Source organism: Aedes aegypti, chromosome 3, assembly GCF_002204515.2.
Source record: "Aedes aegypti strain LVP_AGWG chromosome 3, AaegL5.0 Primary Assembly, whole genome shotgun sequence".
Lineage (NCBI taxonomy): Eukaryota > Metazoa > Arthropoda > Insecta > Diptera > Culicidae > Aedes > Aedes aegypti.
In genome coordinates, this window is record NC_035109.1 from 285,453,540 (window position 1) to 285,473,144 (window position 19,605).

Here is a 19,605-nt window from a genome sequence, read left to right on the forward strand (position 1 = left end):
TTTGTAGTTTTTAAACATACTCTAATAATCCCTCCCAAAGTTTAATATAAAAAAGTGAAGTAAGGCTCATCAAAAATGAGTTTATACTCGTTGAAACGTTCTAAGGCTTGATTCAGGCTCAATCAAGAATCGTAAATTAAAAAAAAAACTGAAGAATACAACTGCCAAAAAAAAACTAAAGATTACATATACTTTGTAAATGAATTAAATTAACATTTTTTGTGAAATATGCGAAGAAGTTACACTTTTTCTCGGTGAGAATCGAACTCACGACTCCCTGTTCACTAGATAGGGCTCGTTACCCCTACACCATGGACGCAGAAGTTAACCTGAATTCGACTTCAGCTCAATAATCACGTGGTCCGCTTTTGCAAAGCGCACCACTTCCGGAAGAATTAGATGCCCATCCAAACACAACGCTTTCTATTGTATATGCAATGCCTAGCCAAGATCGCATCATTTATTAGTTATTGAGAGACCACACACTGTTTGCCAACGACGTGCTGGCTGAGATTTGTATAGTGCGGTAGCGACGTTCTCAAACGACCGGTTACGGAACATGAGTCCGTTACTCGATAAATACATTTAAATTATGATTCGTGGTTTACAACTAACCAGCCGAGTGGAAGTTCAACAACTATCGAGTTTTTACTGTTATCAATACTACACATAAGCTTCATTGGATTTTGATTTATTTTTAGTTCATAACTCGCCTAATCAACGCATATTATATTCTGCTAAATGGCGTTCGCCCAAACAATTTTCAGCCAAATGGCCTAACACTAATAAATATTAGATTATAGGTGCAAGGGAGCTCAATTTTTATCAAAACTAGTGATTTCGATCCTTTTTAATCTAAATTGAACTCAGAATCATTGGTACCTAAATAAATCGCTCCTGACTTTCACGCCAAAACACATTTTGTAACGATTTAAAGCAAAACGGCCGTAAAAAGCCACTATTGCGGCTATAGGGGATTGTGTACAATACAGGCCTTATTAATTTGTAAAATTAATAATGCCCTATTAGAAATTTTGGTTCTGGTTTACTGACTTACTTAAAAATTCAAGTCAATTTTAAAACCACCACAACACCCAAAATTCTCACGTGAATCTAGCATCCACAAGTGTTATTTTCATTGTTTGTGCTAGTGAATGTAATTTCTGATTATTTTAGTATATTCTAACATAACTTCGCTTCTAGGACAATTTTTGTCATATTTTTCTTACTGTCCTAAATAATGTAATAAAGCAAAGAAGTTCAAAGATTTTGTCCGCCCAAAGCTAGAAACAGCGTCTGATTGTCGTATACTCTGGTGATAATCATTCCACCTCCAAAAATCACACTTTATTGTTGTAAATTTTAGTTTGCTTGGTATCAGAGGATGGAGGAGTTCTTAGAGAACGTGTTTTTCATGGTCACAATAAAATATTTTGCCAAGTTCATAGTTTTGAGGGCATTTGCGTCTTGTAGGTTTGATATGACTTTATTTTTTGTTGAAGTTTAGTAAAAAATAAATACGGAGGCCTATAACAGATTTTCGAGGATAATTTTTTTTACTTCGGTTAAAGACAACTACAGTCGGTAGGTAGAAATTATGCTCAATTTGAAACGTCTTGTAATCGATTCGTGATCTAGGTATATCAAATAAGTCTGCAATGCATCAAAATTAGTATAACTCTAATATTCTCCTATGAACTCATACATGGAAGAAGGGTAAAAATACAAAAATCGACTTTTTTCAATTTTTTGCCGATGAAAGATTTTTTAATATTCCGCAAGCTTTTCTTGACTATCAAGGCTAACTTTTAGTGAAAAAAGATCGGAGGTTCATGCAAGTTCGATAATATGTGTGTTCCAGCACACCGTGAGTCGCCTCTCCACATCTCGATATGCAAGGGACCATCGACATAGGGAGAGATCGAGACATAGAACAAATTTTTAACGAATACTAGAAAATTCCTCCGTTGCCAGGAAAATCAAAAACAAACAGATGTCATTTCGTCTTCGCAAATTGCTTTGAATCTCTAAAATCTAGTCTAGTAACCTTTGATAATGGGCATATCGACATACGGAGAGAAAATTGGGAACGAAAATCACATCGAGATAGGGAGATATCGAGATAAGGAGGATATCGAGATATGGAGAGTGAAAATGTATGCAGAATGAAGGGACCGAAAAAATCATCGACATAGGGAGAGATATCGAAATGTAGAACATCGAGATGTGGAGAGTCGACTGTAACATCAATACTAGCTCATAGGTTTTGAGCAAAACGGAGCCGCTTATCACACTTATATGAAGGTTCGATCCAAGCTCTCCAAAATGAGCCGTTTTTTTCGAAAATATGTTTAAGTCTCCAATGACCCAGGTATGAACCAATTCTTTCATTTGATATAGGCGTTTGCTGGATACAAGGCTTGTGAAGAATATCATGCCATCGTTGATGTTTAAGAAGCTTTCATCACACAGATATTGAACTCGACGTCCGCATGATAAAATTTGAAGGTATGCTTCCAATTCCTCTCTGGTAAGGTGAAAGTAACAGATTAAAATCATGCCCAAAGCAAAAAACTGAGTCTAAATAGATTAACCAATACAAGTAATGAATAATTTTTATGTATCATTCACATTTTCTATTTAAAAACTACCATTAAACATGATATGACGATTTTCGCATTTTTTTTGGGCCATACTGTATTCTCCTGCTGTATCATTGCCATGTGTATCCGCATAAACAAAAATATTGAAGGGCATACTAGAACATAATTAATTAGTTGTTTTTTTTTTCTCGATAAAACAACCCTTTTTCTCATCCTTTCCTTCGATTTCGGCAAAGCCGTAAAACTCTTTGGAGAGTAAAGAGGAAAAAACGGAAACCGTTTGGCATAGTCCGTTCTTTGTTTTGCAACTCCATCAGATTTCGCTTCTTTTTCTTTCGGATCAAGTTGACGGTAATTTTTGCAAATTTTCCGGAGGAAGCCATAGCAGCCGCAATCAATGACCGTCTTCAGGAACCTGTTTGGGAAAAGGTAGGAAATTCTTCACAGTACAGTGATTTTTTAATATATAGCTAAGCTTCCGAGGTTTTTTGGTTTCTCAGACAGAATATGTGTTACGTATTGAAGCCTTAATTCACGAGAAGAGAAATTAATACTACAGTCGATTGATTCAAGTGAGGGTTCAAATTGCAATGTTCAACATAATTGACAACGAATATCATTTTCTTTGAACCCTGCCAGGAAACCTTTATGAGACGCGTTGTTACATCATAGGAAAAGCAATAAAAGGTTCAATTTCTGCCAATTGGATGACAAACGGCAACGCTTTCATGTAGACATTGACCACGTACCAGATGACGCAAGACGCAACTAGGTCCCCCTGTCACTTGTCCGTCACTTTCGTCTGTCCATTTCCCCGTGTCAACGCATAGTGGGCAAAATCGGACCCGTAAAATGGCTTATTTATAAGTCGCTGAATTTAATTCTAGAAATTAAAGCATAATACAGGGCCCAGATAGCCGTAGCGGTAAACGCGCAGCTATTTAGCATGACCATACTGAGGGTCGTGGGTTCGAATCCCACTGGTCGAGGATCTTTTCTTAAAGGAAATTTTCTCGATTCCCAGGGCATAGAGTATCTTCGTACCTGCCACACGATATACACGTGCAAAAATGGTCAATCGGCAAAGAAAACTCTCAGTTAATAACTGTGTAAGTGCTCATAAGAACACTAATCTGAGAAGCAGGCTTTGTCCCAATTGGGACGTAACGCCAGAAAGAAGAAGAAGAAGACATTTTAATATATATTACTACACTATATTGGGGTCAATTTAAGAATCCATGACATTATCAAAAATCATTAATATACATCTGCTTGGTCTTGTAGATTTTTACGCCTATATTTCATTGAGTCCTTGGCGGACCAAGAACATCTAAACTCTCCCTACAATTCTCCGTTTACTTATATTAAGTAGTAGGGATCCGTGTCATATTAAAAACCATCAACAGATTGGCTTTCAAACCAGTATATTGAAGGTAATTATTCCAGGAAGTTTTTGGATGATCTGGAACACCTGTTGTACTCACTGAGTTACCAAAACAAGGATCTTGACGAATCGAACGATTTATCAAAATAAAACCATCTTTTAGAGTCCAGAATTGCGAGATGTTCTTCCCATTACACGGAAAAAAATCTGTTCCTGGAATCATGAATAAATGATGAATATTCATATTCATGATCCGATTTTATATGGAAAAGAGTGCCATGAATATGGGTATTCATGATTTCATGAATAATTTTCGTGGTTTCAGGAACACATTTTTACCCGTGTATAGATAATGAATAGTTCTCCATTTAGAAGTCCAATTTTGACCACTGTGCGAAGTTGGGCAAAGAATCAGACCTTGAACCATTTTTTCCGAGAAACGACGGCAATACTTGGTTGGTCGCAGTGAAGCGAAGACGTGGAAAAAAAAGTCAAAGTGTTGATGGGAAAACTTTCTTAATTTATTTTTCGCTACACTCCAGTTGCTATCAGACATGTTTCCCAACGCTGATGCTGTTGCTGCTGGGAGCACTATCCCGATCGGAGAGCCAGATGTTGAGTGGGATAGTGGCGGTTTTTTTTTTGTCTTCCTGCATCCATTATGGACGGCCAAAAGATGCTTTACGACCCCGAAGGTGGGTCGCAAAAAGAGTTGACGGTCACGTTTGAATTCATTATCCCCTTTCGTAAGGGTGAAGTGGAACTTGTTCTTCAGATTAGGATCTGTAACAGATGACACGATAATGGCTAACTTTTAAGAGCATCCTTAAGTTATTTGATTCCAATATTAATCCCACTTCGGAAAAATTAACTAATACGCCATCCTTTTTTTCTACTTAGATGAAAATAAATATTTTAACATTAGGGTGGCTTAGCTTTACATGAAATATTTAAAAATATGAGGATTTTTAATCATTGCACATATGAATAATATAGTTTGAGTACCTAATATGGCTTACCGAGAATTTCAGCTCATTCGGTATACACGCAAATGATTAAAAGTTCCAGCTTCCGACATCTTTCGAATCCTGAGTTCATCATATAATTATGCAAAGCAAACAAATTGACTGGATCTGTGGAAACTCGTAAGGATGTCTGTTGAAAGTTGTTCTGTTGAAAGTCGTAAAGTCGTAAGGGCACTGAGGATCAACCTCTCCAACATTTTTCCCGTCGTATCTAGTGGACAGACATGTCTATACTCTGACGGGTCACTTGGTGGTTTCCCGCCTTCGGTAGTAGCACCAATTTCTGCTGCTTCCATACATACGGCAAGTGCAGCGTTACATCACGGTTCTGAATATGTCAGGATCCACATTTACTGCCGATTTAAGGGCAACATCCGGGATACCATCGGGTCCCGGTGCCTTATTTGACTTAAATGATTTCACGAGTGCTGCCAGCGCTTCGTCTGCCACCCTCGTCACTTCTTCGCTTTCATCTGCCGCTTACGGAGCTGGGACTCATGGGCTTGGGGGTGAGGCGGAAATCGGTGTACTGATTATTGATCGCGGCAGCTCGGGCGACTTGTTTTGGTGCGCCATGCCACCTTTGATCTCAGCCATTACCAATCTTGTAGTTGGGTTGCGACATGGTGAGTCGACAACCAGGAAGGAGCGTCCAACATAATTGTGGTCCTCACAAGCCCCACAAGCGTTGGCGAGAGCGTGTGACGCAACTATGCCAAGAAATCAACGGCGTCCTGCATACTGGTGGAACGACAGACTCAGCACCCTTCGCGCAGCCTGCTTAAGAGCCAGAAGACGCGTGCAGAGAGCTAGATCCGGAGCCAGCATGGAAGAGCGTAAAGTGACCTACCGACTGGCCAGAGCCGCCTTCAAACGGGAAATATCGACGAGTAAAACGAACTGCTGCAAGGAGTTGTGCCGGGAAGCTGACGCAAATCCCTGGGGCAACGCCTATCGAGTAGTGATGGCGAAGATCAAGGGCCCAGTTACCCCAGCTGAAATGTGTCCCGACAAACTGAAGGCGATAGTGAACGGTCTCTTTCCTACGCTCCATCAGCGTGGCCGCCCACACCGTACGCTGACGTAGATGAGGAAAATGCCGGTATACATGTGTCTAACGCCGAGCTGATAACGGTTGCGAATGGATTGAAGCTGAACAAAGCTCCCGGACCAGATGGTATCCCTAATGATGCGCTAAGGGCAGCAATCTTGGCGTTCCCAGACATATTCAGGACAGCATTGCAGAAGTGTCTAGCGGAAGGCTGCTTCCCAGACAGATGGAAGGTGCAGAAGCTGGTGTTACTGCCAAAACCGGGAAAACCGCCAGGAGATTCTGCTTCATATAGACCAATATGCTTGCTGGATACTATTGGCAAACTTTTGGAGAAGGTCATCCTCGGCAGGCTGACGATCTACACGGAAGGCGAGAACGGATTGTCGAAAAGGCAGTTCGGATTCCGTAAAAAGACTTCGACGGTGGATGCTATTCGGGCAGTCATCGCGTGCGCGGAGAAAGCGTCCAAGCAGAAGAGGAGAGGCAATCGATACTGCGCAGTGGTAACAATAGACGTCAAGAACGCGTTCAACAGTGCCATCTGGGAGGCTATCGCCGCAGCCCTACACAGAATGCGGGTTCCAGGATATCTATGTAAAGTTCTGCAGAGTTACTTTCAGAACCGGGTACTGGTCTACGACACAAACCAGGGACGGATGTCAATTGAAGTCACGGCGGGAATTCCACAAGGATCCATACTTGGTCCAACATTGTGGAACATGATGTACGATGGAGTGCTAACCTTGTCACTGCCAAATGGAGTCGAGATCGTCGGGTTCGCATATGACGTCGTTCTTGCGATAACTGGTGAGACTGCGGAGGAGGTGGAGATGCTGACGACGGAATCGCTAGACTCCATCGAATCGTGGATGACTGGAGTCAAGCTGCAGTTGGCTCATCATAAAACGGAGGTGGTGCTGGTCAGCAACTACAAGGCGGTACAGCAGTTGGAAATCAACGTCGGAGGGCACGCAATCCCATCTAAGCGTTCTCTAAAGCATCTCGGAGTAATGGTCGACGACAGGCTAAACTTCAACAGCCACGTAGACTATGCCTGCGAAAAGGCAGCGAATGCTGCTAACACCGTAGCCAGGATCATGCCCAACATTGGAGGACCAAGAAGCAGCACGAGGCGTCTTCTAGCGACCGTATCATCGTCTATACTGAGGTATGGAGTCCCGAATTGGGCTGCAGCGTTGGGAACCAAACGTAATCGAGATAAGCTGGCAGGTACGTTCCGGCTCATGGCTATACGGGTTGCGAGTGCCTACCGCACTATATCATCGGAGGCAGTGTGCGTTATCGCCGGAATGATCCCCATCTGCATCAATCTGGCTGAGGACATCGCATGTTACCAGCAAAGGGACACCAGGAATGTGAGGAATACCATTAGGTTGGACACAATGGCCAGGTGGCAGCAGGAGTGGGATAACTCGGAGAAAGGAAGGTGGACCCACAGGCTCATTCCTAACGTGTCGACCAGAAAACATGGAGAAGTTAACTTCTTCCTGACCCAGTTTCTGTCAGGCCATGGATGCTTCCGGAAATATCTGCACAGATTCGGACACGCAGAATCTCCACATTGTCCGGCCTGTCCCAATATCGAGGAGACACCGGAGCACGTTATATTCGACTGCCCTCGATTCACGGATATACGAAGCGAGATGATGCCAGAAATCGCAAACGTCCTGAATCCGGACAACATCGTGCAGAACATGTGCCAGCATGAAAGCACCTGGAATGCGGTTAACAGGGGAATAACGGCGATTATGTCGTTGCTGCAAAGAAGATGGCGTGAAGACCAGAGAGCTCCGGGTCGCGATCGGAGTAGGCTAGATCCTCCGTCGGGGACTAGACCGAATAGAGCGGGCGTAGCGTAGTATCGGTTAATAGTCGTCCGGGCGCCTGCAAACCGGAAGCCATCCTCCAACCGGAATTGCAGAACCGACCCTGGCACTTGGCCAAACAACGTCGAGTCGGAGTAGGCTGAGTCCACCGCCGGGGTCCAGCTGAGTAATTCGCGAAATAGCACCGGCAAATGGTCATCGGGGCGCCTGTGAACCGGAAGTTTCCCTCCATCGGAATCGCAGGACCGACCTCGGCATCTGCCCGGATAGCATCGGTTCGGGAGATCTTCCGCCGCCGGAGAAATCTTCGTCGGAGTAAGATAGATCCACCGCCGGGGACTACTCTGAGTAGTACGTAGCGTATCACCGGCTTGAGTCGTCGGAGCGCCAGTGCACCGGAAGCCATCCTCCAACCGGAATCGCTGGACCGACTTCGGCACTCCACCGGCCAGTATCGAATCATGAAGAAGCGCGTAGCCGGAGTAGCCTAGCTCCACCGTCGGGGGCTAAGCCGAGTAGCATCGATCGTCACAAACCAGTTTTGGGTCGTCTAGGCGCCAGTGAACCGGAAGTCATCCTCCAACCGGAATCGCTGGACCGACCTCGGCATCCAACTGGTCAACAAGGAGAGCTCGAACAGCAGCAGCGGAGAACGAGTCGTCGTAGAGCAACGAAGTGCACATGAGCGTCCAGTAGAAGATCAACAGAGCTCTGACGCGAGGCTAGCTCAAGGGAAGTATGCGTCGTCGCACAGAAAGCTGTCCAAAGTCCCGGCGAGATGTTCAACCGCCAATTGGGCAAAACGCTCCAACAGCGAACTAGCAGAACAGTTAGAGGCTGAGATTGAAGAAGTGCATGAGCACAGAAATGCATGAGCACAGCCCCGCCCCGATGAAGTTGCCTGATGTAGTTCCGGGGGGGATCGAGGCACAGGAGCAGTAGGGAAAGTTTTTTAGTGGTTAAGCACGCCTAACGTGAGTCCCACACCGTGCCAACACACAACAGGCCTGGCTTTTGAAGCTTTTTTGTACCCTACTATAAAAAAAAAAAAAACAAGCCCCTACCTCACGCTTCCAAAGGTCAAACGATGACAACTAACAGTAGTGGGCTAGCAGTGTACTCTATTGTTTCCTGAGTAAGGCATGGTGACGCCAACTTTTTTTTAATTTATGGTAGTGTACAAAAAAGTTTCAAAAGCCTGCCCTGTTGTGTTTTGGCACGGTGGGGGACTCACGTTAGGCGTGTTTAACCACTAAACAACTTTCCCCACTGCTCCTGTGCCTGGACCCCCCCCCCCAGGAACTACAACAGACAACTTCATCGGGAGAGGAGTGCTCATGCACTTCGTCAATCTCAGCCTCTAGCTGTTCTGCTAGTTCGCTGTTGGAGCTTAATGTCGTCAAAAACGCTGCTCACTACGACATTTCTACGGTGTCTCTGCGAATACTTGATTTGCCCCATTGGCGGTTGAAGATCTCGCCGGGGCTTTGGAGAGCTTTCTGTGCGACGACGCACACTTCTCTTGCACTGACCTCACGTCAGAGCCCTGTTGAACTTCTACTGGACGCTCATGTGCATTTCGCTGCTGTACGACGACTCGTTCTCCGCTGCTGCTGTTCGAGTTCTCCTGGTTGACCAGTTGGATGCCGAAGTCGGTCCATCGATTCCGGTTGGAGGATGACTTCCGGTTCACTGGCGCTCGGACAACTCACTACTCAGAGTAGTCCCCGGCGGTGGATCTATCCTACTTCGACGAAGATTTCCCCGGTGGCGGAAGATCTACCGAACCGATGCTATCCGGTGGTGGTGGGAAATTTGCGGTTCACAGGCGCCCCGACGATCATTTGCTGGTGCAACAACGCGATCTTCTTAGCTAGTCCTCAATGTCACCATCGATTTAGCCTACTCCGAAGCTGGCCGGGCAAATGCTGAGGTCGGTACTGTAATTCCGGTTGGAGGATGACTTCCGGTTTGCAGGCGCCTCAACGACTTATTACCGATACTACACTACGCCCGCTCTACTCGGTCTAGTCCTCGGCGGATGATCTAGCCTACTCCGGTCGCATCCGTTGGTCTCCTTCATATGCTCGCTACAACAGACTGACTTGTCAAGTGCCGAGGTCGGTCCTACGATTCCAGCTGCCCAAACGACTCAGAGCCATGTGCTGTCCGCTGTGTTGAGTGCTGCTGCTGCTTTCGCCATCTTCGTTGTAAAAGATACATCAGCTGGACGATTGTCCTGTTTACCACGTCCCATTTCTCTTCGTCAGCATACATTTCTTTGGACGATATTGTGCACATTTACGTCATTGCCGACGACGGATGTCATCTCGACTCGCTCATGCTCGAGGCGCGGACATTCGAAGACTACGTGCTCAGAGGTTTCATCAACATTGCCGCACCTGGTGCATAACGGCGATCTTGCGTGTCCAAACCTATTCAGGTATTCAAAACCTATATTCTTGAAGTAGCCATGACCAGACAAAAACTGCGTCAAGTGGAAATTCAATTCCCCGTGTTTTCTGTTTACCCACATCGACAGACACGGAATTAGTCAGTGTTATCCCTCTGCTGTTGCCATTTCTTCATGGTTTCATCTCTGGCTCTTTTCCGAATTCCCCACGTGCCTCGGTCCCTGAAGCACTCGCTGTTCTCTTCGAGTTGAAGGCTTATTGAGATCAATCCTGCAATCACACAGACTGCCTCCGATGATATCGTACGATACGCACTCGACACACGCATGGCCATCAGTCTGAACGAACTGTTCAGCCGGAAGCAGTTCCTTTTCGATTCCCACATGGGGCCAGAGTATCTGAGTATCGACGTAGACACGCTCGCCAGTAGCCGCTTTTTGCTCAACATGGTCGACATGGCTGTTGAAGCTCAGCCGATCATCGATAATCACTCCCATGTGTCTGACTTCCCGCTTTGAGTCGATGGTACACGCTGCATGCTGCACTGCCTTTCGGTTGCTTATCATCACTACTTCGGTTTTGTGTTGGGCTAACACAAGCTTCTTCCCTCGGATCCATTCTTCCACGGCGTCTACTGCCTCAGTAGCAAGTATCTCTACTTCCTCTAGTGATTCGCCGATGACTACGAGCACCACGTCATCCGCGAAGGCGACGATCTTCACCCAACTGACACTGTTGAAGGCATTTTTCACGTCCAGAGTGACCACACCGCAGTACCGATTTCCTCTCCTCTTTTGACTCCGCGCCGTCTCCATAGCTTCCTCGACCTCAACCTCGATAGCATCAACGGTGGATCTACCTTTCCGAAAGCCGAACTGCATGTCGTACAAGTCGTTTTCTCTCCCCGTGTATTTCGTAAGCCTATTTAGGCTTACTCACTCCAGCACTTTGCCAACTGTGTCCAGCAGACATGTCGGGTTATATGCTGAAGGATCTCCAGGAGGCTTGTCTGGTTTTGGCAGCAGCACCAGCTTTTGTTGCTTCCAAATGTCTGGGAAGTTGCCCTCCTCGATATATTTTTGCAGCACGATCCTGAACATATCCGGGTTTTCTTGGATTGCTGCTTTCAGAGCTATGTTGGGAATCCCGGAGTCTTATTGTTTTTTTTTTAGGCTTTCGCCATCGCGATCAGCTCATCGTTCGTTACTGGGCATCTTCTTCGTCGTCATCCTGGGCACCGTACAGTGTGGCCAGCTTGTCGGGTTGTGTCGCGGGAATAGCGCTTCAATGATGGTCTGTATGTTCTTCGAACACCTATCGGTGGTACAGCTGGGCCCCTCAACTTTGCCATTGCAAATTTGTATGTGTCACCCCACGGGTTTGAATTGGCGCTGCAACAGAGCTCGTCAAGACAGGTTTTCTTGCTGAGCCCGATTTCCCTGTTGAGAGCGGTTTTGCCGCCTTGTACGCTGGTCTTTGATCTGCTCTTTCAGCGTCGTTGCGAGCTCTCTGTATCCTTCTCCTAGCTCGAAAGCAGCTTGCACGCAGATCGGCAATCGTCGAGTTCCACCAGTAGGCGGGGCGGTGACAATGTCACGGTTTACCTTTCCTCTGCATGATTGCATCGCACGCTCGTGCTAATGCCGCTGTCAACTCATTCGCAGTAAAGTGCTGAGAATTGTGCTCCAACCTCAACGCCTCAACGAACTCCTCCTTGTCAAACTGCGACGTTTTTCCCCTCCGCTCCTTTGATGGAATCGCACGCGCTTCCAACTGTACCAATATTGTACCGAAGCGCTTGGTGGTCACTGTGCGTAGTAGAAGCATTAACCTAAGAATGCTATTGTCGCTACACTTCGTGTTACCAACATCTAGTTTGCCACGAGCTGACAGCGTGAGTACCGGGCCTCAATGTGTCAGATTAATTTTAAAAACCAAACCAACGATATGGTATTGAACAAACAATGGAAATCCTTAATTTAGGGTAAAAATAATTAAAATCAGTTTTGTGTCAACAACGCCATTAGCGTTCTACTACTAATATTTCTATTCTGTGCGTATACTCCTGACTCACTCGCCAGTTCAAACTTGCTGACTGCCCAGGGCTACAGAAAGTTTTGTCAATAATTGACTCTCGGCCATCCCGACGGTATGTAATGATGTAATGATCTCCATTTGTACCGGTACGGAAGGCTGGAAGTGGGTGCTACGAATGATCATGTTCTTGGAGGCGACGAAATCAACTAGTCGTAAGTCGTTTTCGTTCGTCAGCTGGTGAGCGTTGAACTTTCCTCCTGGCCACAATAAGCAATTTGAAACTATTTTTCTTATAAGGATAGTGTTTCATAGACAAACTCACAGATTTTTCAGGCGTAAGCAAAATTGTTGGAAAAGTCAGTGCTAGGGTTGTTGGTGATGAGCCAACAAGCAAACTTTAGTTGTGTAAAATGTTATGTAAGCTTAAGTGTGAACTTCTGAACTCGATTTTGAAATCATACAGCATAACGGCATAGTTTTTTAACCATAAATCCGATTATTCTATAAAAACGTGTTTATTTCAAGAGAAATTGCATACATTGAAGCGTATAATGCTGATTTCAAAGGTTTAACTTTGCAATAGAATGATCAAATACACAATTTGTGTAACACAAATTTTAGAATCTTATTTTCTAAATCAGTTCCTCTACTTTTCTGGCTTCATTAACTAATGATCCTTCCTTTTTTCTGTCCCATTCCAGAACGCCGCAGCAGTCAGCGTTCACCGACGAACCGATCGACACCACCGGTAGCAGCAACCTGCTTCCCACCAATCGGCGATGGCCTATTACGACACGAGGACGACGGTGGACAGCTTCCTTCTGTCCCGTTATAGTGCCGCTACCGGCATTGCGGGTAGCACCGGAACGATGGGTTCCGTTGAAGACATGTTCTTCAACATTACCCCAACATCATCGACCTCACTGACGACGGCCCTGAGCAGCAGTACGATCGGAAGCCCCGGCGGTAACGAAACCGAAAGTCTAGCGGAAATCGAACCCACCTACTCGCTGGTACAGATCATCATCCTTGGCATCATCGCCACGGTCCTGAGTATTCTGACGGTGGCCGGAAACGTCATGGTGATGATCTCGTTCAAGATCGACAAACAGCTACAAACAATCAGCAACTATTTTTTATTCTCACTTGCCATTGCGGACTTTGCAATAGGACTGATATCGATGCCACTGTTCTCGGTAACGACCCTGCTCGGGTATTGGCCCCTGGGTCCCCACATATGTGACACGTGGCTAGCGTTGGACTACCTGGCGTCGAATGCGTCCGTGCTCAATCTGCTCATCATTAGCTTTGATAGATACTTTAGCGTAACTAGGCCTCTAACATATCGAGCGAAGCGTACAACGACCCGGGCAGCGATTATGATTGGGGCCGCGTGGGGCATCAGCTTACTGCTGTGGCCTCCGTGGATCTACAGCTGGCCCTATATCGAGGGCAAGCGAACTGTGCCGGAGAAGGAGTGCTACATCCAGTTCATCGAGACCAATCACTACATTACCTTCGGGACGGCCATCGCCGCTTTCTACGTACCGGTGACGGTTATGTGCTTCCTCTACTATCGAATATGGCGGGAGACGAAAAAGCGACAAAAGGACCTGAAGAACTTGACCGGGGACCGGAAGAAAGATTCCTCCAAGCGGTCCAATTCGAGGTAAGTGCTTCAAACAAAAGGGGGAGTGGGAGACGCGTGGTTTGAATAATTCAGTTCGTTCGGTCCACTCGAGCGGAAGCGATTCGGAATAAATGTTCAAATGGGTGCACTTTTGCTGCTGATTCTAGCAGCGTGCTCCAGAGACCGTTATTAAAAAAAAATCTTTGAAATATGTGCTTAGTGTCACTCACTACTCGTTTTCTATGGTTTAGTTACATATTTGCGTGGAATTAAATTTTTGGGCCCGTTTGAACGTAATATCGTTTTGATGGTTGAATTTCTCAATATCAAAGGAAATCAGGTATTTAACCCGTATCTTTCTAATGAATAGGAAACAAAGTTCAAAATGTTGCCATTTCGATATCTTTTTTCAACTTTTTATTTTATTTAAATTTTATTTCATATTTCATGTTTTATTTTATTATCATATTTGAATCGTAAAATTTTCGAGGGACAGTAAATGAAAAATCGTTTAAAACTCGCAGTTAGCTCACATTTGATGACGATTTTTTTTTCTTATAACAACGATCCGGGGAGCACCACGCCAGCAGATAGTAAAATATTGCCTTCTGGCCAAGGCTAGGGCGGCGATTGTTTTCTGTTCATTTATTTTCCATCCTACTATCATCACCGGCTTCACACTTGTTACTTGTTACATTTTAAAGTGCCGCTTTGTTTTCAAATTGTAAAACACCAGATCGGCTAGATGCGGTGTTAAAAATGCGATAAAAATCGTTTTTATATACCGGAGGCTGGCTGCTCTTGTTCAACACAACAACGATGAAGTTTCGTTTTGTTTTACTTGTTGCAGTAGCTTGTAGACGTTGTTGGGTGCTGCAGTTTGCTCGGAACAAATACATATTTCGAACATAAATACCGGGTTCGGTTCTACTGGGCTGCTGAGGAACCTCCAAGAGTTTGTAGGTTCGGATGGTGGAAACAAATCGAAATGTTTAACTTGAAGAGAAGCTGGTAACGGGCGAAGAATGTGTCCGACGAGAGTAGTTTGCAAATTTGTGGATATTGTTGAATAGTTGGGATGGGAGAGGGGTATTTTTGTTGGAAATGGTATACATATATACAATCAGATTGGTTTGGCTACTGGCTAAGTGATGGTTATAGCAAGTATAGTTATGCTTTTTTATTGTGTTGATAGAGTGTGATAAGACCAGCGCCAATTGTTCTCTGCATAGTGGTCAGATGTGACGTGTACTGAAAATAGAGAATTTTGATATTTGTGCCATTTTTCGGAATTGCATACAAAGAAGGCCAAAGTAATAGATATTAAGATTATCGAATGATTTCTACTGAGATTTCTTCATAAAATATTCGAGGATTTCTCTCTAGCGTTCGCTCAAGTATTCTTAAAAAGATCCACAAAAATTGTTTTGGAGATTTCAAAAATTTCAAGCATAGCATAGCAGAGGCTGACTGTACATGTCACTGGTTGCTACTCCGTGATTGATTGGTTGGTAAGAATTTTAATTCGATTCAAATGAATAAGTTATAGAATTTTAAGACTTTTATTCTCAAACTGAACATTTTAACAGTCGCAACTGATTAAGCGCAAAGCCCTGAAGCAGCGTTGTCGGATGAGGGAGGGCACACCGAAGCCCTTCTTGAGGATTGCAGGAGTAGTGTCAAAGCAGCCAATAACAACGCTGCGGAAGGTGCCATTGGGTTCGAGGAAGGAAATCGACGGAACGGTTGGTTTGACAAGGAGTGTCAGACGGTTTTGGACGAGAAGAATGTAACAAGGACGATGATGCTACAGCAAGGTACCCGTCAAAATGTGGAACGAAACAAACAGAAGCGAAGGCAGCAAACTCATTTATTTTGGAATAAAAAGCGGCTTCTGGAAGAGTTGGAGTGCAAAGGGATGGAGCAGCTGTATCGTTCTCAAGAAACGCGTAAGTTCTCAAGTGGAGAAAGTAAGAAACTCAATGCATCCCGCAATGGCTTTGTGCCGCGAGCCGAAATGTGCCGAGATTAAAATGGAGGTATCCCAACGGTCTAACGTGAGGTGATTTAACGGTGGAAGCAGCACTATCTGAATGACGCAGAGGTGGAGGATCAAGGGCAGCAGGAGGAATTGGTTCATCAGTACGGCGGTTGAAGGAGACGTGCCCACAATGGGTGAAGTTAACCCGTATAGGCCTGAGTGAAACAAAAATTACTAAAACTCTCATCGCTCAGCGAATACTTAATGGATTTCAATTATTTTTTGTCAGTATACTCGTACACATATCTAGTTTCTAAAAGTACCAAAAGTGGTCAAAGAATTTCGGGAATGTTCCTGTGGCCGGAGTTATTGCGGTGGATCACTGGGTCAGGTCGGGTGACAAGGGTTTTGTGCTTCTGTGCCCCTGAAGGTAGGCAAATTTCAAGTCACAGATAATTTCCAGAATCGGCTGGCTTTTATATCAAGGAGTTTTAAGAAAAACGCATCTGCGTAATGTTTCTTATAATCGATTAAATTGAATAATTATGTCAACTTCATTTGATTGATCCTGAAAATAACCATTTTCAGGTCCCCGGGATGCCTCAAATTTATGATAAAGTGCACAATTTGTATCTTAACATCTGTTTCAAGGTTATGAGAATGCATTTTAGTGAACTACTATGTTCGATCTATACCTTTAGAGATTTGAAACGGTTCAATACCTAACAAATCTAGAACCGGTTCTTCAGGACATCAAGCCCGAGTGGCCGCATCTGGTACACTCTAAACAGTGCAAAACTGTTCATTCATAATGTTGAATATCAGATCTTAATGATTTATGCAATACAAAATGAATGCCATTGGAAATAAATAAAGATAACTTCGCATGTCCCAAAAAATCGCCTTTTTCTACCCGACCTGACCCAGTGATCCACTGCAATAACTCCGGCTACAGGGGTATTCCCGAGTTTCTCCGGCCATTTCTAGAAACTAGATATGTGGACCAGTATACTGACAAAAAAATATTTGAATCCGTTAAATATTCGCTGAGTGGTAAGGGTTTTAGTATTTCTGCTTTCACTCAGGCCTATACGGGTTAAAGATGCTAGGATTGCTGGAAAATTCAAGAGAAAATATCTGAAGAAATCCACTGTCAAATTCCTAGAGGACTATCTGAAAGAATTTCTGAAGCAAACTCTGGAACTTTTCCAAAAGTAACCCATTAAAGGCATTTCAGGAGGGATTTCAAAAGGAGTCCGTTGATGTTTTAAGAGAAATTAAATTCATGAACATTGGTAGAGAACTTCTTGAAGGAATCTTTGATGGATTCTAATTTCCAAGGGATGTTTTAGGGAATCCCAGGTGGGATTCCGAGAGAAATGTTGAGGAAAAATCCTTAAGGAGCCCGGGAGAAAATTCTTGAAGAACCCCGAGAAAAATAGCTGGAACAAATCCTTGGATAATGCAGTAGGAATTTGAAAGCATTCTTTAAGTACTTTCAAAAAGCAGTTTTGGAGGAATTTTTGGAACTATGAACAAAGTTGAAATTTTTGGTAAAATTTCTGAAAAAATCCTGAAACAATTCTTGGTCTAATTCATAGAGTAACTCCTCGAGAAATCCAAATTTTAGTTTTCAGAGCATTTTGAAGTCATTGAAATTGGTTTCCCTCAATACAAAATGTGAAACTTTTGTTTAATGCATTACTTTCTTGATATATCATAAAAAATACCCATGATTCTCGAGAAAAAAAGAGGAAGTATTCATGTTCTTTTTCAATTCTTCAATAGATTCTACCACAAATTCCCGTAGGTATTCTTCCTAATATTTTTTTTCTATCTTTATTAACGAGATTTTTAGCCCTGGGCTAGTTCATCTCGGGACCAACGGCTTTACTTCCCTTCCGAAGGAAGTCGTCACTTTTTGAGTCATAAGCAACTATCTCGGGGATGGGATTCCATCCCAGGTCCTCGGCGTGAGAGGCGTGTATTCTAACCACTACACCATGTCCGCCCCCATCCATTTCTTTGAGAACAATAAAAAAAATCTTTTAAGATTTAATTCAAGAAATCTGTCAGGATACTTTTATAGAAAATTTTGCTGCAGATTCATACGAAGGCTTTCCAGTTTTATTAACAAGAAATCTTTACATGTTTAAATTTCCTAGAAATTATCAAGAAAATTATTTATGAATTTCTTCCACGTTGATTTCACCAGACCTTTGAGAAAAAATCCTATCATGAGGAATACCTCCGGTTGTTAGTTCAAATATTTAACGAACTTATTGGTCAGCTCCAGCTAGCCTTGTTTAGTTTAAGTTTATTGGCATTTTAGATGGCAATTTTATTTAAGTAGAATTTTATTAAATGTATTATCAGTACAAATGGTCACAAATCCAATACAAGTCTACATTTTTAATTGAAGATTCCTAAAGTCTTTAATTAATTCTATTTGCAGTGAATCCTGTTAAAAATGTCTCAACGCTCCAAAGTAACATTTAATGAAATTTTCGCAGGTTCTTCAAGAATTTCTTCTAATATTCCTCGAGGAAAAACTTCAGGAATACTTTTAGTGATTTTTCTCTGAAATTCTTTCAAGCAGTTTCAGGCATTCTCCCAGAATTTCTGTCAGTGATTTTTCTAGAATGCTCAGTTGAACCTTCAAAAAATTTCCGAAGATATTACTCTTCACGGAAACTATCCCAGGATTCCCTAAAGATAGTTTTACTAATTTTTACTTCGGCTTTTCTTGTTGTTACTCTGGTAGATCTTCCAAAGATTCCTAGTGGACTTTGTGGCCATGCGGTTAGCAACATCAGTCGTTTAGGCGTATTCTGAATGCGTAGGTTCGATTGCGGCTCTAATCGGTGGGAGTCAAAAAATCCATCACTGAGCTATTGTATGTTTCGAACGAAGGGTTTTCGAACAAACAACACCAATTTTTCTGTTATTCTTCCAGATATTTTGATTAGTTTTTCTTCAAGAATTCATCTACAGCTACTCCCAGGAATTGCTCCACAAACTTATCCTGGGTTTATTCGAAAAATACATTTTGGATTATTCTAGGAATTCTTCAGTAAATTCGAACTGGGATTCCTCAGGAAATTTCTCTCGGAATTTCTCCAGCATTCCATATCGGATTACTACTCATAATCTTCCAAAAAATTCTCGAGTAATGTCTCATGTCAAAACTCATAGAATCTTCGAGTTTCACACCAGTTAGTACTACATTAATTATTTCATTAATTCATTCAATCATTAAAACACAAATTTCTAGAGGAATTTCGTCTAATATTCTTTCAATTATCCTCTTGGAATTAATCTACGGTTACTTTAGAATTTACAAAAGTTTGATCAGAGAGTACTTTTGAAATTTAACCTAGTTTTTTTTCAAAAGCTTATTCCAAAATCTCTGATAAAATTTCTCTTGAGACATCTCTGAAATATGCCTGTTAATTATTTAGAAAATTCTTTGTGAAATTTCCTAAATTCCTCCAGACATAGGAATTTCTGAAAATATTTTGAGAGGAATCGCTAAAGTTTTCGTCAAAGAAATTTCTGGTTATGTTCTCAAACACATTTTGAATGACAAGTCTGTAAAAAAACACTTTAGATATTTTAAATGATACATTT

The 19,605-nt window shown here is 43.2% G+C and overlaps 1 protein-coding gene across 1 annotated transcript in view; it reads left to right on the forward strand.

Moving 5' to 3' along the window:
* Nucleotides 1–13,074: 13,074 nt before the first annotated feature.
* The window catches only part of LOC23687601 (muscarinic acetylcholine receptor DM1), a 78,098-nt gene continuing 71,567 nt past the window's right edge, over nucleotides 13,075–19,605 (forward strand). The window contains exon 1 of the mRNA XM_021852871.1: nucleotides 13,075–14,033. Coding sequence (XP_021708563.1) covers nucleotides 13,144–14,033 — 890 coding nt within the window. The 5' untranslated portion in view covers nucleotides 13,075–13,143. The remainder of the gene's footprint in view (nucleotides 14,034–19,605) is intronic.